The 26,966-nt window shown below is 44.3% G+C and overlaps 2 protein-coding genes and 2 pseudogenes across 2 annotated transcripts; 2 read left to right on the top strand and 2 right to left on the bottom strand.

Annotated features, from left to right (window-relative positions):
* Positions 1 to 3,093: 3,093 nt before the first annotated feature.
* LOC127759869 (protein HYPER-SENSITIVITY-RELATED 4-like) lies at positions 3,094 to 4,847 on the bottom strand (annotated as a pseudogene).
* A 2,162-nt stretch (positions 4,848 to 7,009) lies between these two features.
* On the top strand, positions 7,010 to 12,966 carry LOC127760477 (eukaryotic translation initiation factor 5B-like; annotated as a pseudogene).
* A 286-nt stretch (positions 12,967 to 13,252) lies between these two features.
* On the bottom strand, positions 13,253 to 15,902 carry LOC127761238 (uncharacterized). The gene is made up of 4 exons (XM_052285506.1): positions 15,855 to 15,902; positions 14,788 to 15,735; positions 13,918 to 14,070; positions 13,253 to 13,618 (listed from the first exon to the last, which is right to left on the bottom strand). Exons 1-4 carry the CDS (start codon positions 15,900 to 15,902, stop codon positions 13,253 to 13,255), a joined length of 1,515 nt encoding a protein of 504 aa, XP_052141466.1.
* A 2,628-nt stretch (positions 15,903 to 18,530) lies between these two features.
* LOC127779024 (eukaryotic translation initiation factor 5B-like) lies at positions 18,531 to 24,414 on the top strand. The gene is made up of 12 exons (XM_052305722.1): positions 18,531 to 18,755; positions 18,817 to 20,100; positions 20,209 to 20,316; positions 20,401 to 20,504; positions 20,607 to 20,694; positions 20,797 to 20,907; positions 20,992 to 21,059; positions 22,763 to 22,820; positions 22,890 to 23,432; positions 23,668 to 23,787; positions 23,867 to 23,986; positions 24,077 to 24,414. Exons 1-12 carry the CDS (start codon positions 18,531 to 18,533, stop codon positions 24,140 to 24,142), a joined length of 2,895 nt encoding a protein of 964 aa, XP_052161682.1. The 3' UTR covers positions 24,143 to 24,414.
* Positions 24,415 to 26,966: the final 2,552 nt, after the last annotated feature.

Here is a 26,966-nt window from a genome sequence, read left to right on the forward strand (position 1 = left end):
GAGAAATTCTTCCCGAGTGCGCATGAGTGAGGACAAAGTGTGCAGAAAAGACTTGTGTTGGTTTGTGAGGGCACTCTATTACCTATAAAAGCTGTTCTACCAGCAATTTAGGGATGAGTGACCGATCGGGAAATTCTTCCCGAGTGCGCATGAGTGAGGACAAAGTGTGCAGAAAAGACTTGTGTTGGTTTGTGAGGGCAGTCTATTACCTATAAAAGCTGTCAGATGTAAGAGGGCGAACTCTGAGGTTAAGCGTGCTTGGCCTGATCGGGAAATTCTTCCCGAGTGCGCATGTAAGAGGGCGAACTCTGAGGTTAAGCGTGCTTGGCTTGATCGGGAAATTCTTCCCGAGTGCGCATGAGTGAGGATAAAGTGTGCAGAAAAGACTTGTGTTGGTTTGTGAGGGCAGTCTATGACCTATAAAAGTTGCTAGATGTAAGAGGGCCCGGCCCGGGAGAGGCGGGCCGCTACACATGTCTTCGAGTTTGTGGTTGTTTGTGGAGGTCGTGCGCATGTAGCGCTCTGACGCATGCTGTGTTCATGCGGGAGCACGTCCGAGTCTTGGGGAGTGCGTGCGTTTGCATGCTTTCGGTCTTAGGATGGCGCGGCCCAGTCGGGAACACATGGACGCATGGTGAACGCTGGGGTTGTAGGAACGCATGGTGGACGACCTCGATCGTGGGATGGCACGATCCAGTTGGAGGTTATTAACAACCGTGTATTTGCTTGCTATTTAAGTTCCTAATACAATTAGAAAAGCTGCCAAGTTCTTAGCAACACAAAAACACCCTCTCGCAAACTCTGTTCTTGATTGGAATTTCATTAAACACCTTGTGGTAGCTAGGTTGTTCGCCAACAATTGGTATCAGAACCTCATTGGCTCGCTGGTGCCATGTCGCAACGCTCGCCCCCGCTGCTGCGGCCATTGCGCACACCGCCGCACCGGTCGTCACGCACGCCACCACGCCGCCGACCTGTAAAATCCCTGTCGCGCCGTGGGCACGGGGTGTTGAGCGACAACCTCTGGCCGTCCAGCCGCGCGACGTCAAGGAGTAGAGCGCCTCCGTCTACTACCCGGTTCCGACGAGGGCCAACTATGAGGAATGGGCGCTCTTCATGACCATCAACCTGCAGGCACAGGGTCTCTGGCATGCCGTGGACCCCTTCGACAGCGAGGAGATCGAGTACCGCGATGACAAGCTAGCGTTGGCTGCGATTTTACGCGTAGTGTCGCCAGAGATGCTGCGCTCCCTCTCCTCCAAGCGCACGGGGCAGTCGGCATGGGAAGCAATCAAGATGGTGCGCATCGGCACACAGCACGTGCAGGAGGTGAACGAGCAGCTGTTGCGCCCGGAGTTCGCCGATGCAAGGTTCAAGGATGGTGAAAACGTGGAAGATTTCTCCGCTCACCTCACCGGTCTCACCAACAGCAGAGTCACACAACATCTACCTCAAGGAGATCACCTCCAAAGCCGCGAATGCTATTGGCGAGACCGGTGAGGCGGACGGAGAAATCTTCTACGTTTTCACCATCCTTGAACCTTGCATCGGCGAACTCTTGGCGCAACAACTGCTCGTTCACCTCCTACACGTGCCGTGTGCCGATGCGCACCATCTTGATTGCTTCCCATGCCGACTGCCCCGTGCGCTTGGAGGAGAGGGAGCGCAGCATCTCTGGTGGCACTGTGTAAAATTGCGGCCAACGCCAGCCTGTCATCGCGGTACTCGATCCCCTCGTCGTCAAAGGGCTCCACGGCATGCCAGAGACCATGTGCCTGCAAGTTAATGGTTATGAGGAGCGCCCATTCCTCGTAGTTGGTCCTCGTCAGAACCGGGTAGTAGACGGAGGCGCTCGACTCCCTGACAACGCGTGGCTGGACGCCTTGAGGCTATCGCTCACCACGCCCGCGCCCATGGCGCGGCGGGGATTCTGCAGGTTGGCGCGTGGTGGCGTGCACGACGGCCGGTGCGGCGGTGTACGCGACAGCCATAGCGGTGGCGAGCGCTGCGACATGGCACCAGCGAGCCAACGAGGCTCGGATACCAATTGTTGGCGAATAACCTAGCTACCGCAAGGTGTTCGACGAAATTCCAATCAAGAACAGAGTTTGCGAGAGGGTGTTTTTGCTGCTAACAACTTGGCAGCTTTTATGATTGTACTAGGAACTTAAATATTAAAGCAAATACAACGACTAGAAACGTAGGAATCGGTGCGGATGCGGGTGCGGCACCAGGAGCACCCTGATGACAAGTGTCGGAATTGCAATAAGATAGGCCACTGGGCTAAAGATTGTCGCTCAAAGGCCAAGAAGACCGAAGGCCACATCGCAGCGGAGGACGACGACGAGCCCACGCTGCTGATGGCCCGGGCGTGCTTTGGTTGAACGGTGATGCCCGCGCGGGTGTTGACTGACAGTTTCTTTTTTTTTTTTTGGGTTCAGATTTGGATAGAACATGAGGATCCAAGGACATAGCAGGGTGCCTTCAGCAAGCTGACCGTGCTTAATTTTGGTAGAATCTTAGCCGGGCGTGAGCTCTCTTGGACGATCTTCCTCCTCCCGGAATTCGACCTTTCGGTATGCCTTTTATTCTTACCTGCAACACGTTCATTCGGTTTGTTATCAATAACGAAACTACTATGCATTCCAGATAACTAAAGACTGAAACCACTCTAATGTCACCGGCACTGCACTTTGTCAGACAAAATGAGTACCTCTTTCTGCTGTTCTCAATCAAGTTTCAGCCATAAAAACAGATAGCGGAGTCATCATTTTGTGACATGCATGTTCAATCCTCTCTATGTTAATTAGGATGCATCCTCTCTATATTAATTCTGTTGCAAATATTCCAGGTCCTCATGGTTCTTCCTGTTTGTCTTGCAATGGCATAGTTATTGGCAACAAAATAGAGTGACAATCGCCTGCTCATGATGAATATTTTTCAGTTCAAATCCCAGTCCCAACTTTAGAAACCAGCCCGAGTGGATGTTGACAATTTGGCATGCCAGACCATCACAACACAGTTACAAAAACAACCTCAGACTTGACTGCTGGCCCAATAACACAAGATTGATTAATGATTACTGTTCGGCCAGTTTGCTCACGAAAAAGAAAAGGACCATTTAAGATGTAGTATCGACCTGGACTAGACTTGCCTATTCTGAACTTGTGATATCAGGAAGTACTTAACGAACATCACCATGAAAAATTGAAACATGATGCCCTCAAGTGAAGGAACAGAAGAGTAACAAGTTAGGACTAGATTATCCCCAATCACCGGCCCCAAAAAAATGTGAATCAAATCATCTACGGAGTAGAAACAAACCAATCATCCGAGATCAGTTCCTATGATTCCATGAGAGTACTAGAACAATCAGAGATTCACAAAGCAGTGGCACTTGACACGAAATTAGGAACAAGAAACTGAATCATCTTAAGGATTGGACTTTCAAACTTGACTGTTCTTGATGCACCGATCGACACATGGCTCGCTTCTTCTCCTGGAGGAACTCCACGAGGGCCCTGAGCGCGGCGTCGACGTCGTCGCTAGCTGCGCAGCAGCATCTCCGACACCTCGGCCGGCGTGGCGTCCACGCCGGCGAGCATGCATGTCCATCCGCCCCGGCCGGAGCAGCGCCGCGTCGAGCCGTTCCTTGTAGTTGGTGGTGAAGAGTGAAGACGACCACCCGCTCCTCGCCGCTCGTCGACCACAGCCCGTCGATGAAGTTGAGCAGCCCGGACAGCGTCAGGCTCTGCTGCTCAATCTGAAATCACAAAAAAAACAATAATAATATTCGATCAAGAACAAGAAAGATTGTGTTATTGCTCGGATGTGGCAGTTGTATCTTGTCTGACAAATCATGTTGTGCTCTTTGCCATCGTCTTCCCTCGACCTGGAGGTGAAGCAGCAATCGATGTCCTCGACGACGAGGATGGAGAACAGAGTTGTCGTGCACCTGGAAGAGGTCGAGGTCGTAGAGGTTGAAGCGGAGGTGGTTGGCAATGGCGGCGACGAGGCTGGACTTGCCTGTCCCGGGCGGGCCGTAGAGGAGGTACCCTCGCTTCCACGCGCTGCCGATGGGCAAGGCGGTAGTACTCCTTCCGCTTCAGGAACCGGTCGAGGTCGGCCACGATGGATCGCTTCAGCCCCGGGTCCATGGCGACCGTGTCGAACGTGGCGGGGTGGTGGTGGACGATGCCGCGCCACGACCAGCTCTCGTTCATGTAGATCTTGAGCTCGCGCTCCCGCCGCCGCGCCTGCCCAGCGCCATGTCCGTGTGCTCCGCGTCGAAGCTGAGCTCCAGCGACCACGATTCGCGCAACCTCCCACCGCCTTCCGCGGGGACGGAAGTCCACCTGAACTCCACGCCCTCGAAGACGTCGGACATCGAGTAGCCGGCACCATGGACAGCGAATTCCGTCGGCCGCGCTCGCCCCCGCCCCCGACGCCGCTGAGGCGGAACCGGCCCAGGGCACGGGGATCGATCTTGGTGGCGAGGTACGCGTGGGCGTCCGCGAAGCAGCTGTCGTGGCGGCCGTCCTCATCGACGCGGTTGATGATGGCGGTGCGGCGGTCCGCCGGGCGAGGCCCGAGGCGGGCGTGGACGAGTGTCGTGGCCCAGCTCACCACCGCGCATAGGTCGTGCGGCACGACGAGCTCCCTCGCCATGCCGCGCGCCAGCACCGCGTAGGCGGTCATCGTGGTAGCCGTGGCCACCGCCCTCCTGTAGCCTGTAGGTCTCCACCGCCTTGGCGTACGACGGCGACACCCCCGCCGCCGACGAGAGGTCCATGCCCACCAACTGTTCGGCTTGAGGGCTACATGACGTCGCCACAGAATTGGAGGTAGATTCCTTTTACGGAGGTGGGACCGAACCATAGAGGGGAGGAATATATAGACTCCACTAGATGATACCCCGCATTTTACTTTGGGATTCATTGATGAGTTCATGCTAAATATTATCGGAATGATGAAAGTTGAAATGTTGAGAAAATAATACGAGAAAGATGATTTGACATATACTTGTTGATCTATATATATAATATTGTAGATGATGTGTCATGCTTGCATGTGATTTAAAATAGGCCAGAATAGTAATTGCCAGTGAGTGAAGATGTGGCATGCTTGCATGAGATTTTGAATGGGCTCGAATAAAAATGGTTAGGGGTGATGATATGACATTATAGTATGTTGAGCTTTAGCTTGGGTACCAATTATATAGAAAATATAGATTTATATTATGCTTTTTTTCTTTGTTAAAATAAAGGAAGAACAACACTTCATTTTGGCAGACAAATCCAAAACGACATACTACTACTTACTAAATGTAGACCTCCCTTTTTGGATCCAAGGATATTTTTTAGCCCTCCCTCAAATAGCTAAAATAGCCTAAAAAATCCAAAAGGGTGAGCTATTTGAGGGCTATTTGGAAATAACACACCCAAAAAAACCATCCCACCCAAGGGGTGCTAATTGGGGATATTTCAGGTGAGGCCCACTGAAAAGTGTCTTTTCTCTATATCTCTCTCCATGGGAAGGTACACTAAATGACAAATAGCTCTCAAAATAACCTTTGGATCTAAATAATTTAGGGCTATTTTATTAGAGGGCTATTTCCTTGTGCTAAAAAATAGCTCTCAAAATAACTCTTGACTAGTTCTCCAAACAGGGCCAATGTCCAAATCTTTTTATGGCTTATACTTTTGAAGGTTTTGTTATCACTTGCAAACTAGTAAATCTTTACTAGCGAGTTCTTTCTGTTTTGTTCGCTACTTACCTTTCTCATTTTCCGTGCGCACGCTTTCAAACTGCTAAACTATGTATTTTTTTTCAAAAATTTTGCTATACGAAAGTTGCTTTAAAAAACTATATTAATCCTTTTTTAAAAAAATAATAAATACTTAAGTAATCATAAGAAAATACGTCACTCTGTTTTGTATACGCGGGAGGTGAGATCCTCCCGAACACCACCGTTTCTGCAACTAAAGGAGGGCACTACGCGTCGGGCACCCACTTTAGCTGACTTCAGCATACATGCATGCAAAACTAGTTTAAACTATTTTTTTCTTAAATTATTTATCCAAATCATGATCCGATTGCACCATTATATTCATTGCAATTAAATCTTTAAAATAAGATCACACATGGATATATTCCAATGAATTTTTTAGCTTATTATTGAATTATTTTTTAATGTTGTATGTTGTTCCACTAAGTATATCAGAATTGTTTCACTAAGTAGATTGAAAATATTTCAATCATTTAAATCGGACGTTGTTTCACTTTATATAAAAACAATGTTTCAGCAAATAGCGAAATAATGTTTCAATTCACTGCAACATTTAATCTATACATAGTAAAACGTCACGAGTACACTAGGTGAAACATTTTTTATGGAAAAAAAGTAAAACGCATTACTTAATAGAGGGTTTCTATAATATATGTGTGATTTGTTGCAATGGAGTATATGGTAAAGACACGTGGCAGGTGGGCAGGGGCACGTGGGGGGCCCAAAAGGCAGTGCACGCCGTGAGGGTAGGGAGTGCCCGATTTTTTTCCCTCCCCCAAGCGACCGACACGAAGGATTATCGGCAACTAAATGTTGTAATATTCGTGCTTGTCATCGATTGCAGTTTATTTTCGGGACCACCATAGATGGGTTTTTTTTTTTAAAAGATTGATATGTGCTTCAAATTAAGTCTTCAAAGGACCAGGTGTCCAGGTGAACAAGTAACCGCAAAGTGACGAAATTAATAAACTAAATAAAACAATTACCCTGCCCTTGACTATGATTTGAAATATTCTAAAAACATTTTTTGTAAAGAATCTATTGTACTGCATTGTTTAGACTCCTCCTTTTAAGCTGCCGCTGGCAAGTTCATTTTCTAAAGTATTTTATTAATCTCCAAAATCAAAGAATACTTGGCAATTTGTGATCACAGTACATCATTTGAGAGGGTTTTCTTCAAATTAGTAGCAATTTTCTGGGCCATCTAGAAAATGTTCCGGTAATGAAGAAGACAAGACGGCACAAAACCCTCTTCTTCCTTCTTTTGCACGTTCCGTCGCTGTGTTCTTCTCCCTCCTCTCTCTCTCTCTCTCTCCTCACCTGCTTCCTCCAAAATGGCAAAACCCTAACCAAACCCTCCCACAAATTCTTCTCCCGATGTCTCCGGTGATGGCCCGCACAGCGAGTGCCGCCACCGGTGGCGACGAGCCGCCGCCCGAACCCCACCATCAGGCCGGCGTCCAGTGGCCGCCCAAAAATGACGGCGACGGCGGCGAGGAGGTGGGGGGCGGGAATGCGGGTGTTCCTGCGGCCGCCGGCGACGAGGATCCAACCGCCGGCGCGGTGGGTGCCGCGGGGAGGGGATCGAGGAGGAGGAAGAAGGCGGGCAGGAGAGCGGCCGCGCTAGACGAAGAGGACCTCGACACGATCCTCGCCGAGATCGACCAGAATCTGGCCAGTGCGGTGCTCGATTCCACGCTGAAGATGAATCTGGCCCAGCCTTTGGCGTCCACGGCGGTGGATGTGGCTACTGCCGTGAACGATGTTGGTGCCGAGGTGAAGGATGACGAAATGGAGGCGGAGTCGGCCGCTGCTAAGAGGAGGAAGCGGAAGAAGGAGAAGGAGAAGGAAAGGAAAACTACCTCGAAGGTGGCGGAGGCTGACGCGAAGAAGCCGCCTAGGCACGTGCGGGGGATGCTGGAGGTGCTCGCCAAGAGGAAAGAGGCGGAGGAGCTGAGGAAGCGCGAGGAAGAGCTGAGGCAGAGGAAGGCAGAGGAGGAGCGGCTACAGAGGGAGGAGGACAAGAGGATGGTGGAAGAGATGAAGATGCAGCAGAAGGAGAGAGATAAGGGCAAAACGATGAAGAAGAGGCAGGATGTGAAGACCTTGACTGGGAAGCAGAAGGAGGAGGCTAGGAGGCTTGATGCCATGAGGCGACAGTTCCTTGGGTAGAGTGGAATTCTTGCTCGCAGCGACCTTGGCAATGATGGTGGTGCCAATGAGAGAAAGAAGAGGCCCATATATGATTCCAAGAGGAAGAAAGTGCAATCAAAGGCTGATGAGGCTGCTAATGGAGATGGCGGTCACATGCAGGAGCTTCATAAGGTTAACAAGGAAGAAGAAGAATGTGCCATTATGGAAGAGCAACCCCACTACCGTGTGGAGGAGGATGGGGAGAAAATCAAACTTGAGGAGATTAAAGGGGCTGAATCAGTAGAAGTGAGCAAAGAAGATGATGAAGAAAGCTGGGAGTATCAATGGGATGACAAGATGTTTAGTAACGATGTCAATGCTGATGTGAATTTGTTTGAGAGAATTAACTTTGAGGAGAGAATCACAAAGGAAGAGAAGAATGAAGCTATGAAATCCTCCAATGAGGAGGTTGTTTCTCTGGTCACAGGCTGGAAGAATAGAATTGAAGAATGGGATGTTGATGTTGATGAAAATGATAAGGACACTAGAAAACTTACTCCAAAGAGAGATCCTGCTAAGGTGGACAAAGCTGAGAAATATATGGACCTCCGCTCACCGATCTGCTGCATTCTTGGCCATGTTGATACTGGAAAGACTAAATTGCTGGATTGTATTCGATGCACCAACGTGCAAGGAGGGGAAGCGGGGGGTATTACCCAACAGATTGGTGCAACATTCTTTCCAATCGAAAACATTAGAGAAAGAACCAAGGAGTTGAAAGCTGGTGCTGCTCTTCATGTTCCAGGATTTCTTGTTATTGATACTCCTGGTCATCAGTCCTTCTCTAACTTGCGTTCTAGAGGTTCCAGTTTGTGTGATATCGCGATTTTAGTTGTTGACATCATGCGTGGTATTCAAGCACAGACAATTGAGTCTTTGAATATTTTGGAGAGACATAAGGCAGACTTCATCATTGTTTTAAATAAGGTTAAGCTTTGCATTAACATTGAAGAATTTCTGCTGATGTCTTGTCTTAGCTTGCTTATTGTCCTCAGCTTTCTTTCTTTTTCCTGTTGTCCAACAGGTTGATCGACTCTTTGGCTGGAAAAGATGTCCGAATGCTCCAATAAAGAAGGCTCTTAAACAGCAAGCTGAAGGTGTGAAGATGGAGTTTGATGCAAGGCTAACAGATGTATGTGAAATTGAAATTTGCATGTTATTTATGTGAATATTCTTGTGGCTCAAGTTGGCTTTGTTTCTCCATAACTTTGCCTTGTAGATTGTGATGCAGTTCAAGATGCAATGCATCAATACTATTTTGTACTACAGAAATAAGGAAATTGATTGTACTTATAAGAACATTGTACCTACCTGTGCAATAAGGTATAATCTATCACCAACCTTTCTGCTTCATTATTTTGGTTTCTGTAAGTAGTGTTAGAACTTTATTTGCTTTTCTTGACATGTAATGCAACACCTTCTCCAGTGGTGAAGGTATTCCAGATCTGTTGCTACTATCAGTGCAATGGGCCCAAAAGAAGATGAAAGAGCGGCTTATCTTTTCTAACAACATTGAGGTACACATCTAGAGCTAATCTTCATAGACCATCCATAATGTTGCATTTCTATCATGTTCTAATAGATAATTTACTGCATGGGTCCATTTCACTTGTGATGAAATAGCTATGCCACATTATGTTTTTAGTGTACTGTCCTGGAGGTTAAGGTTACTGAAGGCCACGGCACTATAATTGATGTTGTGTTGGCCAATGGTTTCCTCCGTGAAGGAGATCAAATAGTTACATGTGGCATGCAGGTATGAGTTATTCCATTCCTTTATTAACTAATTTAAAATGTTTATGGTCTTTCCGATACATTACTGATCATATTGCTTTTGTGCTTCCTAGGGGCCCATTTTGACTCATATCAGGGCTCTGTTAACACCTCATCCTATGAAAGAGCTTCGAATTAAGGTGTGTAAGTGGTGATTTTGATGCTTTCTTAGTTTCTTGTTATTATTATTTGTTAACACCTGGAATCCTGGATTCATTAAGTGAGCCATAATATCTTTTCACCGTTTTAAGGATGAAATACCTCTAGTATGAATTTGTTTGAGCAATTGGATTCATTATGTTTAGACAGTACTCCCTCCGTTTCACAATGTAAGTCATTCTAGCATTTCCCACATTCATATTGATGTTAATGAATCTAGACATATATATCTATCTAGATTCATTAACATCAATATGAATGTGGGAAATGATAGAATGACTTACATTGTGAAACGGAGGAAGTACTACTCTAGTCTATTAGGTGTTTAAGTAACAAAAGGAGTGAGAATTTGTTTCCCTTCCCTGCTTGAACTCTTTAACCACTACCTACCATTATATGTGAGGTTGATTGCTCGCTGGCTCTGTTGGTTTTAGGGAATATATCAGCTGATAAAAAAACTTTGCTTCAGTAGATATGATCACTAAAACCAATCCCATCTGAGAAGCTGTGTGCAAGTCCAAACGAGATGTGGTTGGTTCAGTTGGTTTAATCTATTCTAAACTACTAACTTATAGGTAACACCAAAGTGATTAGCCTGAAATTCAATCGAAACAAGACGGGTTGAGGGGGGAGAGTGGAAGAGAGGGACATGCAGTCATGTGAATGAGTGGGAAGAGCAAGGCTGTCGCTCTATGTAGGTGTAGGGAGGTGTGACGTGGGCAGGTTTCTAATCCAATGATAGACAGCTCAATGGACTGGGTAATCTAGTAATAAAGGAATCAGGAAATATAGACAGCCTATTTGGTAGGTTTGAGTAGACAAAGCAAACTAACCAATATTGCAACAATAAAGGCTATAGAATAAAAATCGGGATGAAGTTAATTTTTCTGTGGGTTTGCTAATCAAAGTACTGTTGAATGTAGTGATTGCCTGTTTATGATCTTTTTCTGATGCATGCAACTAATGTACTGCCATGATAATGTTTCAGTGCCCATATCAACATCATAAGGAGATCAAAGCTTCTCAAGGCATCAAGATATCTGCGCCAGTGAGTCTCAATTCCACATTTCAACATTTGAAATTTGGCACAACAAACTGATGAACATCCTCTCCCTTTTAGGGCCTAGAACATTCGGTTGCAGGCACAAGCCTCTTTGTAGTGCAGCCAGGTGATGATCAGGAAAAGTCAGTGAACAAAGCCATGGCAGAGATGGTTGTTTTAATGAACAGGATTGACAAGAACAATGATGGCGTTTATGTGCAAGCTTCTTCTCTCGGGTCATTGGAAGCTCTCATAGAGTTTCTAAAGAACCCAGCTGTCAATATCCCTGTTTATGATTTCAATATAGGGCCTGTCCACAGAAAAGATGTTATGAAAGCCAGTGTGATGCTTGAGAAGAGGAAAGAATATGCAGCTATCGTTGCTTTTGATGTCAAAGTGATGCCTGATGCCCGTGAGATTGCCAATGAATCTAGTGTAAAAATCTTTGTGGCAGATGTAATATATCACCTTTTCGACCAATTTACCACATACATTGAGGGTTTGAGGGAAATAGAGAAGGATAAAAAGATTGTAGAGGCTGTGTTCCCTTGTGTTCTCAAGATCATTCCAGACTGTGTGTTCAACTTGAAGGACCCAATTGTCTTAGGCGTTGATGTCCTTGAAGGAGTAGCTAAGGTATTGTACTAACCTACCACTCTAGCATATGCCAGCTTTTTGCTCTCCTTTCTGCTGCAAGTTTTTCAAATGTTGGAATCATTTGTTTAACCAATTGACTTTCAGTACTGTCATCCTTGTGAAATACTTCTATGATATTCATTTAGGAGCTTTCATTCTGATTTTGTGGTCTAGACTAGCTCTGTCTCAATCATTATCAGTTGAACGAAACCTTATCTAAATGTCTCCATTTTAGGTGGGAACTCCTCTGTGTCTCCCTTCCAAGGGTTTCGCTTGTATTGGGAAGATTGCCTCTATCCAGAATAGCAGTAAGCAAGTTGATGTGGCAAGAAAAGGAGAGAAGGTTGCTATAAAGGTATAATGACTTCTATATTTGAATTAAACTTGTATGATTTTGATGAAATCACAGAATATAGTCTTGGGTGTTTTCGACATATCACAGGAAGCACTCCAGATGAGCAAAAGAAATGTTTCGGTAGGAACTTTGGAATTGACGATGAACTGGTTAGTTTTATGACAAGGAAATCGATCGACCTTCTTAAAGAAAATCATCGGGTAACTTCAGTTTTGTTACCATTTTGTGTTCACTTTGTATACTGATTACGGAAATTGTAAAATGGTTTTGTTTACTGATTCATGCAGGGTGACCTCACGTTGAAAGAGTGGGAGCTTGTGAGGACGCTAAAGCACATCTTCTGTATACCTTGAGGATTAAACTCCCATATTTGTATATAGTACCATACGCTGTTGCTACTTGCCAGGCATGGGGTGTATGCCCATGACCTCTGTTTACTCGGCTGCTACTCTTCTCGGTGAAACTGATAATGGCTAATGACCATGCACAGCTGTAGCTTCTATCTTGAATCTTGATGCCCCATTGTTGTTGGCCTGTTGGCTGTTCCTATTTAGGGTAGCTTAAGGTGTTCAAGGTTTTTCATGTTTTGACTGAAGTATACCTTGTGAACTTTGTTGGGTTAATACTTTGGTATGCTAGTCTATAAGCAGAGTTTATGTGTATCTGGTTGCCCAAAGAAATGCTGAATTTGGCCTGCGTGGCTACACTCGTCATTGTCTGCCGGCCTGGGTTAGAAGGCTGGAAATGCTCTGTTCCTCTTGGAAATGGATCTTGAGATCTATTGGATGCCTAAATCAACGCCTGGTTTACATGTTTCCTACTGAATAGTACCGATCAATGTAGACAGAGACAGGTACTCGATCTATTCAAAATGCCCATATTATAATTTTTAAATGCCCATACTCCACAACCATTGGTTATGATAATTTTTATTCCATACAACCATTGGTTACGATAATTTTTATTTCATACCTTGCCCCTCTCTTGATCTATATTGATCTATATTGCTCCATCTCTCAATACCGTAGAAGTTCTAGCTTTTAACTCATTTGCCCAAAGAGATGATGGGCAAGTGTTGTTATTATATGTACATACCAAGGCCCACATAAAGCATGAGCTTTTACGGTGTTTGTGATACGGTGTTTGTGAGGTACTTAGAAATATTGAAACAAATACTTATAATGAGTTAGAAAACTACATTTTTTTCTCAAAACCACTAAAGTAGTGATTTAACATCGAAGTGGTGAAAATACAAAATGTATGGTTCAAGATCTTTCTGTTCACTCTGTGAAACATTCTACTACTATCATAGTACCAATACTCTGACAGGTGAAGAAATTCCTTCTGTCAGTTGCTTCTGTATCAAACGTTTCTCTTCTTTGTTCTTCGGGTAACTTGATCCTGTTGAGGAGGTTCCATCATCCTGAAAATCACACTCATCACAAGTCTTCTCATCTGACAGAATGACAACCTTTAGATTTTTAGCTTGCTCCATGATTAATCTTGTAAATATCATATATTTGTCATTTGCCTCAAATCCACAAATCTCTAGTTGTGCCAAATGGTAGTGCTGGAAATTAAAATCTATCCAGAACATGTTCCTTTTCTCTGGGAAGAGGATTTGCCTCTGCTTGACTTCACTTCCTCCATACTGGCAAGAATGTTTCTGGACCTGTAATCAAACATACCTTGTCAAAATGGTGGGAATCAATAAATTTAGAGAGAGAGAGAGAGAGAGAGAGAGAGAGAGAGAGAGAGAGAGAGAGAGAGATCTAATCCACATTTATAACTATAGTTTCAGGACTACTACATGCGTCAAGGACAAAGAATCTAAATATCTAATCCATCTCAGTATGAAGCATGGAGTAGAGACAGCTAAACCCTTTGTGCCATTGGAAGATTTCAACGTTAACAGTTACGCGAATTGCTAGAAAAATACAAAAATGGATTAATTTGTGTTGAGCCACTTACCCCAATACTAAATTTTCGGAGGGATGGTGCAGCTTTAAGGAGGTACAACGTCCATAGAAGGTCACACTCGTCAAATATCCGGCAGAGAGACAAGGTAGTCAGCCTGCCAAACGCAGCAACAAATCGGTTTGAATCCTCAGGTTGTATCCAAATCTGAGGAGAAAACAAAAAAGAGAAACAATTAGGCATCAACAGCATCAAACATAAATCTATGGGACTACAAGTTCTATCTTAAAATATAGCAATCTAATATCAAAAGAGTCATATATTAGTACAACATAAATTTGGATAAAACTAGAATATCCCTTAGCCGATACTAGATTGTTATATTTTATATAAAATTGCAGTACTCTATCTGTCCCAAATTAGTTCTCTCTTTATCATTTAAATTTTTTCTCGTAGTAGTTGTCGCTCCAAAATACTACTTGTCCCATTAATCACATGTCATTTGAATTTATCCTCATTCTACCCTCAAGCACCCTTCTATTCTCAATCATGCATTATTCGATAAGAGTATTTTTGTCTTTAATTTTAAACTTTAGCATATACCAAACAATCTAGAAAACAAGTACTCCCTCCGTTTCGAAATGTTTAATGCTGTTGACTTTTTAGCACATGTTTGACCGTTCGTCTTATTCAAAAAATTTAAGTAATTATTAATTCTTTTCCTATCATTTGATTCATTGTTAAATATATTTTTATATAGGCATATAATTTTACATATTTCACAAAAGTTTTTGAATAAAACGAACGGTCAAACATGTGCTAAAAAGTCAACGGTGTTAAATATTTCGAAACGGAGGGAGTAATTTGGGATGGAGATAGTAGGAACTAACTAAAGTTTTTTTCCAAGATGTCCACCCAACTTACCTCCTCATTTCTGAAATTGAGAGATAGGCAATCCAGGTTGGTGGCGCTAGCCAAGAGCTCGCTCAGCCTGAATCTTTGTGAAGAACGCCGTGTACAAGAATTGACGAGAGAAATCTCGCGGAGGCACGGAGCCGCGGCGAGGCGGAGCGGAGCAGTCGTGGTCGTCGAGCTCCAGCTCTCAAGGGTGAGCCGGACAAGCTTCGGCGCGCGTCGCAGCTCGACCCGCCGGTAGCCGCACCCCCTGACCACCAGCTCCCGCAGCTCCGGCGCGCCGTCGATCGCCAGCGCCGCGCCCTCGCCCCGGCCGGCGCGGCAGCCGTGCAGCGTGAGGTGGACCAGCCGCGCGCACGCGCCCAGCACAGCGGCCACGTCCGCCGCGGTGAGCCATAGCCTCTCCAGCCGGAGCTTCGTGATCAGCAGGCCGCGCGGCCGCGCCACGAGGCCGGTGAGGAGGAGGCGCCGCCGCGCGCCGTCGCGCATCTGCGCCTCGGTGGTGTCCGCCGTCGCGCGGACATCGAGCTGCACCGAGCTGCGTCGTGTGCCGCCGCCGCCGGCGTCAGCCGCCGCGCCCGCGGCGAGAAGGAGGTGGCGCACGGCGTAGACGAGCTCGTCGTCCTCCTCGTCCGTGAGGAGGAACCTCAGCGCGAGGCAGTGGGTGGCCGTGGGGGAGGCCAAGAACGCCATGGCTGCCCTGACGAAGGGAGGTATGGCTCGGTCGAGGTCTCGCTGCTGCAAGTTCTTCAAACCGTCTTCTCCTCCGGCTCTGGCTGATCTGGGGAGGAACTGGAAGATGCTGAGGAAGGGCCGGCGTATCCGCCATGGGAGGTGCAGCCATCGCCTCGACAGCACGCTGGTTGCCACCGCTTGGCGCGTGTTGCCCAGCTTCTCCAAGATGGACACCAGCACATCGTCCGGCAACTCGCTGATTCTATCCTCCCCTGCAATCGCCTGCAGCATCATGAATAATTATAATTAATTAACCTTATTTTAGTGAAGGAATTAATAAGAGTATATATGTGACAAAAAAAAAGAGAGTTAAAGCGCTTAATTAAGTGAGGATTAATTACCACTCGTTGATTGCTTGGGCGTGGAAGGAGCTCCATTGGATGCAACATCGTTAATCGTCACCTGCGCGGCTGCACCCAAGCTTGCATCATCTGTGTAAATAAATATTTATCTCTTCGTTGACAATTAAAGATGTTTATATCGGTATTTTGATACATCTATATTTGAGTCGATTTTTAAGTCCCTTCACTTTTAGAAATACAAAAGGAGTCGAATAAGAAATCAATTTTAAAAACTCGCACGTTAACTTGGGACGAGAGTCGGACTCCTAATTATCTAAGTGAATTCCCACGATAAATTTCGACCTAGTTAAACCGTATAACAATGATAAAATTAAAATAACACATTTTTTCTAGTTACTAATAATGAGGAAACATGAACGGAAGGGTAACTGAAATAAAATCGGAGAACGCTAATGATTTCCGCGACTTATTCGGATTAGGAACAAATTACTACTCCCATACCGCTTAGCTTAGTTTCAGAAATCCTAATCCTACCAGGCTAGGGTTATCTATTGAAGAGGAAGAAGTAAGAAGGAACATAGAGAAATCCTAATTTCCTTTAAATCTATCTCTCTCATCCTATCAGTGTGTTTTTTGTATTTTCTTTGTGTTTTGCAATCATTTATTTTACCACCTATTTGGTAGAGTTCCAACTCTTAAATTTAACTTAAGGAGTTTATTCTAGAGTGGTGTCGTGGAGCAGCCTAAACCCAACTTCACCACTCTGGTTTATTTTGTGAGAGAGTCTCAGTTAGCTCCACTCTTATTTTAGGTGGAGTTGAAACTATTTTGCTGCTGTTTAGTTGTAGGAGAATTGGAGTCGTGTTAAATAGTCGTTACATTATTGTTGGAAATCCTATGTTTTGCTCTCTATTTATTATTTTGGAATAAGTTCAGTTTGGGTCCCTTGATCGTCCCCGAACGCAATACCAAATATGACGCGTCCCCCAACTTTCAAAACCAATGTAAATAAAGTCCCAAGACGGTTTGGGTAGTGGTTTCGGCTGACGTGGCACATACGTGGTATTGACGTGGCACTTAAAAGTGAGAAAAAAACCGTGGAACCCACCTATTAGGGAGTGTGTGGTTAAAAGTAAAAAAAATGCAGCGGATTCTACTTTTTTTTTTCTTTCTCTTTTATCTTATCTTGCTTCTCCTTCCTGGCATCCAGCGGCCGGCTGGCGGGCGAGATTGCTAAGGGGCGATCGATCACCCCTAGCGATCAGGTAACAGATCCCTCTCCCTCCTCCTTCCACCTGGTTTTCTTTTTTGGCACCGCATTATTTTTCTATTTTAGTATATTTATACACCTAAAGTTTGTACACATCACGTTTACAAATCTAAAGTTTATACACCTAAAGTTTAGAGACCCAAAGTTTACAAGTCAAAAGTTTATATACCCGATTCAAATTTGAATTTGAATTCAAATTTTTTATATATAGTATTTCTATACATCGAAAGTTTATAGACCTAAAGTTTATAGACCCAAAGTTTATAAGTCAAAAGTTTCCATACCCGATTCAAATTTGAATTTGAATTATATCCGATTTAAATTTAAATTTAAATTCAAATATTTTTTAATATAGTATTTCTATACATCTAAAGTTTATACACCTAAAGTTTATAGACCCAAAGTTTATAAGTCAAAAGTTTACATACTCGATTCAAATTTGAATTTGAATTCAAATATTAGTGTATAGACCCAAAGTTTATAAGTCAAAAGTTTACATACCGATTCAAATTTAAATTTGAATTTAAATATTATTTTATAGACCCAAAGTTTATAAGGCTGCCATCGGAAAGCAAGTGATTTGGCTTATCGGCCAAACTAGAACTTCCTATTTCAGCCAAAGAATTTCCATTGATTGGCTTATTGCTGGAAGCAGGATCTTCTGTGGCTTACATAATTGTAGCTCTCAATTGATAGTAGCATACACTTATAATGGGTTTAGGAATTGGGGATGCAGCAGAAAAGGTCACATGATTAGTTTCCACGGACAAATATGCATATAGTGCTGGACCCACAATTTTGGCTGAAAAGCCACAACCTTATAAGCCAAACGATGGGCTTCGGCTGGACTTCGGCTGAAAAGAAAAGGCCCAAGCAAGCCATCCGATGGCAGCCTAAGTCAAAAATTTATGTACCCGTTTCAAATTTGAATTTAAATTTATTTTTTTTATATATAGTATTTCTATACATATTTTTTTTCAACTTTGTTTTTTATATATATATTTTTAAATTTATGGTGTAGTAAGAAGAGAAGAAGTGGAGGAGGAAGGGGGGAGAGAGCATATAGGGGGATGGGGATCGGCGATCGATCGCCCATTAGCCACACCCGCTGGCCGGCGCTCATGTTGAACTAGGCGGATGAATTTTAGACTTGAAGACAAATTGAGGGAACTAAAGTGAACTTATTCCTTTTTTTTTCATCGCTGCTATTCCTTTTTTATTTCATCGCTGCGATTCAATCTCCTATTATCCTACCCAGCGAGCACTTATTTCGAATTAGCAACCTTTTTCTGGGTCATTCCCAAAGTGTTCGTGGAAAAAGACAAGAAGACACGCCTCCCTTCCCTTCTCCTTCTTTACCACGCTAACCACTCACGCTTCTCCTCTCAAGGTGTTCGTCCAAAACCCCAAGCCAAAACCCTCCCTCAAAATTCCCCTCCCCGGCGATGGCCCGCACGACGAACGCGAACGCCGGCGCCGGAGGAGGCCACCGTCAGGGCGTCCCGCGGGTGCCGCCCAGCCGCAGCGACGCCGGCCGAGAGGACGGGGTTGCGGAGGATGGGAGTACGGGGGCTCCTGCGGCAACCACCGTCATCCCCGGCTGCGCCGCGGCACGCGCGGTGGGTGCGGCAGGGAGCAAATGGAGGAGGAAGGGGACGAGCGGGAGGGAGGTAATCGGGCAGGGTTCGCTCTGCGTTCGGTCTGGATGCCGTGCTCTCGTACACGCCGCAGGTGGTGATGGTCTTCACGGAGAACGATAACAAGGGAAGAGAAGATGGCACGCACACCCAAGGCCACAATCTGAGCCTCACTTGGCCGCCACCCAAGGATGACATCCGCGGCGATGGCCACGACGAAGCGGGGCATCGGATTGCGAGGGATGCTGCTGCGGCCACCGGCGCCCGTTCGGTGGATGTCGCGGGAAGGAATCCGAGGAAGGAGAAGAGCGGGAGGGCTGCCCCGCGCGACGCGGTGGATTTGGGTAAGCAAGACCCATCGGGCGTTTCGCCCACATCGGGCGTTTCGTCGCCAGCGTTGGCTCCTTCGTGTCTGTCGGAGGATGGTAATTTCCATCGGGAGAATGTCGAAATGCAAGCTGAAAGAGCCAATGGTTGGAGGAGGAAGGAGAGGAAGGCGGCAGTGGAAGCATCGGAGGTGGAGGTGAAGAGGCCTGGAAATCAGAAGGGGCATGGTTTGCTTGATCAGAGCGGAGATTCAGTTGGCAATAATCATGTTCTTATCAGCAGTAGTAATCATGAGAGGAAGAAGAGACCAATGTATAATTCTGAGGCCGCTAAGGAAAAGAATAGAGTGCAATCCAGCAGCAATGATCGATTCCACAGACTTAACAATGATAAGATCAAAGAATGTTCCAGTGCTGAAAAGGTACCCAAGTTGTCGGATGTGAATACCAAGGAGAAAAGTGAAATTGATCAGCTGACCAAAGGAGCAATACTTGCCAACGAAGATCAATATGAGTGGGATGATCTGTTCTTTGATGATGGTGGAAGTAAATTTCTGACTGTAGAAAACAAGTGTGAAGTGGAAGGCGTGGAGGCCAGTGATAAAAACGATATGGGTACCAGAGGTTTAGCTCATCCTGCTAAAATGGAACAGGCTAGGAAAGATATGGGCCTCCGCTCACCAGTCTGCTGCTTTCTTGGCCACAGTGGTACTGGGAAGACTAAACTGTTGGATTGTATTTTGCGCACCAATGTACCAGAATCAGAAGCTGGGGGGATCACCCAACAGTTCGGAGTAACATTTTTTCCCATGGAAAACATCAGAGAGAGAATCAAGGAGTTGAAAGCTGATGCAGTTCTTCATATTCCAGGATTGCTGTTAATTGATACTCCTGGTCATGAGACCTTCAGGAACTTTCGTTGTATAGGTTCTCGCCTCTGTGATATTGCTATCCTGGTGGTTGATGTTATCCTTGGGCTTCAAATGCAGACATTAGAGTCATTGGATCTTCTGAAGAAGCATAAGATTGATTTCATCATTGCTTTAAATAAGGTTTGATTTGCATTCATGAAAAATATGCTCCTAAACCTGAACTAACTTGCTTATTGTCCTGAGTTCCTCCTTCTCAAGTTTCAATATTCTTGCCCCTTCTTTCTGAAGGTTGATAATATCGATGGCTGGAAACAATATCCAAATGCATCTTTCGAGAAGGCTCTTGCACTTCAAAGTGAATCTGTTAGGATGGGATTTGAGAAGAGATTGTCTGATGTATGTGAGCACAATTCTTTAGATTTTGTTTATTCCACTTTTCTGGTATGCCAACTTGATATCTCCATGACTATGCCCCTATAGATTGTGAGCCAGCTCAATGCTCAAGGCATTGTTTCTGGTCTATACTACATCAACAAGGACAAGGATGACAAATTTAAGAACATTGTGCCTACCAGTTCAATCAGGTATAATACATCCCTAGACTGCTGTGTATAAATTTTGATTTCTGCCAATTACATTAATATTATGCATGCCTTCCCTAACACATACGCAATTCCCTTCCCCAGTTGTGAAGGCATTTCAGATTTGTTGCTCTTGTTATCAGATAGGGCACAAAAGATGAATGAACGGCTTACCATACGGGACAAAATTGAGGTAACATGGAGCTAAATACCTAATCTTACCTTCTTACCTTATGTTTTCAGCTAAAATTTGCAATCATTGTTGTGAAATACTTTTATCTTGTTTTTATTTCAGTGTACCATTCTGGATGTTAAGTTCATTGAAGGTCATGGCACTACCATTGATGTTGTGTTGTCTAGTGGTGTTCTTCATCTAAGAGATCAAATAATTATGTGTGTCTCACAGGTGTGAGCTATTTCACTCCCTTTTCCAATTGTTTGTGAAATGTCTATTGTGTTTTTGATACTTGAAACATTTTATTCTTTGTAGGGGCCCATTAAGACTCATATCAGGGCTTTGTTAACACCCAATAAGATGAAAGAACTTCAAGTTAAGGTGTGTCACCGAGGTTCTGAACTTCGTATGCTTAATTAACCCTTTGATTCATTGGAATAAACTATAGTCCCTTTCTCATGTTAAAGACGAAAAACTCCTAATCGGAATAGTGGAAGTTGTATGTTATGTTTTGGCAGTAGTATATCTTTTATTCTAGTATGATTTATTCATCTGTTCCTTTGCACTCGCAGCATATAATTATCTTTTTATTTTTTTTACTTTTAACTGTGTTTCTACTTTGAGATCAGATAACATTGTATTACTGATTATGATTTATGAGTGATATTAGTTCTTAAAAAAAAAGTTGCACGAAAATCGAAGCACATCAGTGGCTGTGATTAAAAGTGGGTTAACAGTTTAATCCTCATTAGTGAGGGGTATTTTCGTCCATAGAAATTTCAGCCCACAACGATATCGTTCTCTCCTCGTCAGGCAGCGCCACTGCCCGCTGGTTTCCTCTGCAACGTAAGCGCCACCCGCTTCCCCTCCCTGCCCTGCTAGACCACCCTAACTAGATCCCATCGATGGATCGATGGATTTGCGGTGATTTGAGTCGGTAGTTCGCTCGCAACACGATGAGCGGGAGCTCCAGTGAATAATATGCTGCCCCACAATGAAGATCGTCGCCGCCATGCTCAACATGATCAGCCTCGAGCACGAGGACTATATATAGCAACGTCGACGTCCTCATCAAGGGCCACCACCTCGCGCCGCCGCCACTGCCACATTGAGCACGCTGCCGTGCCGGCAGTAGTCAGGCCACCCCAGCGACAGCTGCAGCAGCTTCTCCAGTGCCATGATCTACACCTCATTTAAGGCCAAGTCGCAATTCGATTGAACCAAAGTTTAAACAGAAGAAATAACACAAAATAAGCTTGTGCCCTTCGTGCTTTGGCTTGTTTGATATTTGTCAGTCTGCAATCTGCAACGGCAAGTTCGATGTGACTTGTGATGGTGGTGAGCTGTAAATGAACGGGGTAGACATAATGGCATGCAGATACTTGTTTTATGACTACTGGCTGTGAGATGGACAAAATGGAGCGTCGAGAGGAAGAAGAGGGCGGAGCGGCGGCGCTGTTTGCAAGAGGAAACCGGGCAACGAGGGGAGGAAGAGGGAGGGGAGGTGGCGAGGCAAGGGAAGCGCGGGCGGTGCTTGCGAGGCTGAGGAGCGGCGCTACCCAAGGAGAGAGCATCCCGGACTAGCGGTCGTAGTCGTGGAGGAATCGGCGTCGCCATTGGTAATTTGGTATCGCTGCAGAGTTGGACCGGGGCTCAAAATTCCATGGACGAAAATACCCCTCGCTAATGAGGATTAGAGTGTTAATCTCTCTTTTAATCTCAGCCACTTATGTGCTTTGATTTTCGTGCAACCTTTTTTTTTTAGAAGTATAGAAGCACATCTCTTTTTTTACTTTTAACTGTGTTTCTACTTTGAGATCAGATAACATTGTATTACTGATTATGATTTATGAGTGATATTAGTTCTGGTTTTATTCTTAGATTGCTACGTACATATATTGAAGTCAGCGACCCAGTAGTGAATAGGATAATAAATCTCATCATCATCAACTCTTAACTAGTTTGGCTGGTTTACCAGATAGGCAAATACTGAAGATTCCTTATCTACTAAATATGCGGATGGCTTGGTTACCTTGTGTTATCTGAACCATGTAACTGATGTACTTCTATTATTAATGTCTCACAGCCCATACCAACATCATAAGGAGATCAAGTGTGCTCGAGGCATAACAATATCTGCACCGGTGAGACTCAATTCCATCTTGCATGTTTCAGAACTCTATATGAATATACTAATGAACATGTACTTTTAGGGGCTAGAGTATTCGATTGCAGGTACTTGTCTCTATGTTGTACGGCCTGGTGATGATCAGCAAGATGTAGTGAACAATGTATTGTCAGATATTGCTACATCATCGAACTGGATTGACAAGAGCAAGGAGGGTGTTTATGTGCAAGCTTCTTCCCTTGGATCATTGAAAGCTATAACTGAATTTCTGAAGAGCCCTGCTATGAACATACCTGTCTGTGACTTCAGGCTTGGGCCAGTCCTTCGGAAAGATGTCATGAAGGCCAGATTTATGGTCAGAAAGAAGACACAATATGCTACTATTTTGGCTTTCAACGTAAAAGTATCTCCTGATGCCCAAAAATTGGCCAGTCAAGATGGTGTGAAGATCATTCTTGCAGATGTAATCGATCATTTATTCGAGCAATTCAGAAAATACATTTTCCCAAGAAATGAGAAAACTGAAGAAGTTGTATTCCCCTGTGTTCTGAAGATCATTCCAGACTGCGTATTCAACAGAAAAGGCCCAATTGTTCTAGGTGTCGACATGCTGTATGGAGTAGCCAAGGTATTTACTTGCAGCTGATTGCTAAAATGTTTGTTTCCCATTTTTTTTTTCTTTCAGTAGATTTGAAGTGTTACCTGCATGCAGTTCAGTGGGTAATGTTTGCTCATGTCTTTCACATGAAGCGCAGTAGTTGTGGATTTGTTTAGAAGTTGTCATCCAGATTTTTTTGGTATGAAGTAGCTTGATTTCCATCAATCTCACTATAAAAACTATTTGATTGTTTCCTTTATTCCAGGTCGGAACCCCTCTTTGCATCCCTTCCAAAGGCTTCATCCGCATTGGGAAAATTGCTTCAATCCAGAATAGCCATAAGCAAGTTGATGTGGCAAGAGAGGGAGAGAAGGTTGCGATAAAGGTATGGTGACATCTATGTTTGAAAGCAACTAATACGTGTTTGAAGAAATGCTAGAGTATTGTCTTAAGTATCGGAACAGATTGTAGGGAGCAACCAAGACGAGGCAAACAATAGTTTTGGTAGAACATTTGGACTTGATGATGAGCTTGTTAGCTACATAACAAAGGAGTCGATTGATGTTCTTAAAGAACATCATCGGGTAAGTTGGTAGCTTATGTTGTATCATTAATTTTGTTTTACCTGTGTGCTGCTATAACTTGCCACTGATCTGTAATTTCGATTTGTGTAGCATGACCTGACAACGAAAGAGTGGGCTGTTTTACGAGCACTGAAGAGCATGTTCAAGATACCGTGAGGGTTACGCCAGCAACATCTTTGTTATTTCACATAACTACATGTAACGTTGGTAAGGTGTTGACGATTTGGCATGGAACACCTTTAGTCTTGTGCGAATGCTACATGAGCTCCCATTGTGTTTACGGTTGTGTTTAGTTGTACTTGCAGAACACAGTGCGCCCTTGCGATTAAACTTTGGAAGAAGTATGTATGAGACGAAGTATGGCCATGTCTATTTGCAATCTTAATCTGGATGACCCATGATTGCTCCTTAAATGTTTTAAGTTTATCCATTCTACGCTGAAAACATGTTTATGGTACAGTTCTGTTGAGAAGCAAGTACTGTATGTACTATTGTTGGCTGTTTTTCAATGCCGCCGCCAGAATAGCCGATCCCATGTCCTTGTAGTTTTCCAATTGTTCCTCTGTACTTTTCACGGACCGGTGAGGGGAGGAGCGAGCTTAGCGAGGTGGCTTCGGTTTAGGATAGGTCCAAGAAGGCTAATTCACGAACACGCACACGACCACTCCGCTCCGTGACAAAGCTGTTGGGTTAGGGTTCGGGCATGGGGTGTTGGGGAGGGCCGGAGAGGGAGGCGGAGGGATTCGTAGGCTGAAGAGGGATGGTTGGGAAGTGGCGGACGAGGAGGCGGCGGCAGCGGCATCACCGGAGCCGCGGGGTCACCAACGGGTGGTAGGCTGGTGTTGGTGGCGGGGACAAAGCGGAGCGAAATAGCAGATCAATTTATACTCCCTTCGTCTTTAAATACTTGTCGCCACACACTATCACCTTTAAACTTTGATCACTCATTTTATTAAAAAAAAAGAAAAAAGAAAATATATAAATATTTATAAGGGACGAAGCATCCTAAAAATATGTTTTCTTTTTTTAATTCAATTTAAAAATGTATAAATTTTATTCACGTTAAAAAATAACATTATTTTTTTGAATTTTGATTGTATTCACTTATCTGAATATTGTCACAGGAAATTGCAGATGAGGTTATGTTAAGCTCGTTACCTGAGGCTGACGACGTCCTGGTACCCATCCTGCACAAGCTGGAAGACACGCAGCAAGCAGTAGCAACCACCGTCCTCTATGTTCAGACATAGAAATTTCATATAGGTTTCTATGTTCAGCCATCGATCATTCGAAATTATATTGCGTCTGAAGAATTCCAATTTGAGACCCAGTTTTGTTATCTCTACATATACGTTATCTGGTATTGGGTAATGCGGTCTTCTTATGTGATGCATCCATGTCTTTTTAGTTTGGGACGTACGATATAAAAATATTTTAATTGGGCAATCTAGTTCACAAAATGGATACTATGTTCTTTTAATTTATTGTCCAAATAGGTTATCATATACTTCATTTCCTGACATAAGCTAGCTGTGGTGTGGTTGATTATAGGTCCAGAAGCATTCATGCTACTTTGATGAAGAGTTGAAGATGAAACCAAGAGGAGGCTACTCCTTTTCTCAGAGAAGAGGAGTATGCCCTGGGAAGATTTAGACTACAAACACAATCATTTGGAGGACCTACAGATTTATGGCATTGAACCAGATAAAAAAAAAGTACATGAGATTTGCAAGGTTGATCATGAGGCGAGCTACAAGTTTAAAGCTGATCATTCTAGCTGATGAGGAGCCATGCGAGGAATGTGATTTTGTGGCTGATGGAACTACCTCAACAAGATCAAGGTATCCAGCGACCAAACATAAGAAATAACAGATAAAGAAGCATCTCTTTAAAGGGGTCTCATGACGTGCCAAAGTACTCATATTATGATTTAGGTCGTTCTGTATTGTAGAGTACACAGAAAAGATCTTCAGTCATTAATTCTGTTCTTTCAGTAAATATCACGGCCCTTGTTGATGGTTTAGTTGTTCTTCTCAATGTCTTCAGACGATGTGTTTACATGATATGGGGAACACCAAAACAATTATTCTGATGACCCACTGGCCACTGCTGTTAATATTCAGTATGGTAATCTGCTCAACATGCTGTAAATGGCAACGTGATAAGGAAAAAACAGAGGCTGTCTGATTCATGTTGGCAATGCAAACACAATAAACTGTTTGGTGCAGAAGGGTAACACGCTGGTGGAATTGCTACCCTACACATTAGTTGCAGAAGACTATTCTGAAACCTGAACAGAAAATCTCCGAGTCTTGTTCAGGTGATGAATTCATGACTCGGAATCAACCAAACAATGAACTTTAGCTCCCACCGACGGGAACCTGTTAGAAATTTGACAACAATTTCGATAAAATACGTGCAAGTTCAAATTTGACATGAAAAATGTAAAAGAAATCTATAAATATTACTCCCCCTGTTTTCTAATAGATGAAACCCTTGACTTTTTGTCACGACGTTAGCCTGTTCGTGTTATTGAAAAAATATAAATATCATTTATTTTGTTGTGATATGTTTTATTATTTTATACTTTAGCATATTTACAATATTTATTTTTAAATAAAACGAATGATCGAACATTGTTTTAAAAGTCAACGACGTTATATATTAAAGGAATAAGTTCATAATAAACCTCGTGGGACCCACATGTCAGTGCCACACACAAATTAATAAAAAAGGTGGGGCCCAGATGTCATTCTTAGCCCCCCCCCTTCTTCCTCCTCTCTCTCTTCCCATCTCCCTCTCTTCAACTCTCTCTCCCCTCTCCTCTCTCGCGACGGTGGCGGCCTCTCAGGCGGGGCGGCGGCGGCGGCGGCAGCGGCCTCCTCCGGCGAGGGTAAATTCCCGGCTCCAACGTTTGACCCCGCATCTGCCGATCAGCGCACCACCAAGCTCTCCTCCCCCTTCACCGAAATCCGCAGCC

The sequence above is a fragment of the Oryza glaberrima genome, chromosome 1, assembly GCF_000147395.1.
Source record: "Oryza glaberrima chromosome 1, OglaRS2, whole genome shotgun sequence".
NCBI classification, from domain to species: Eukaryota; Viridiplantae; Streptophyta; class Magnoliopsida; order Poales; family Poaceae; genus Oryza; species Oryza glaberrima.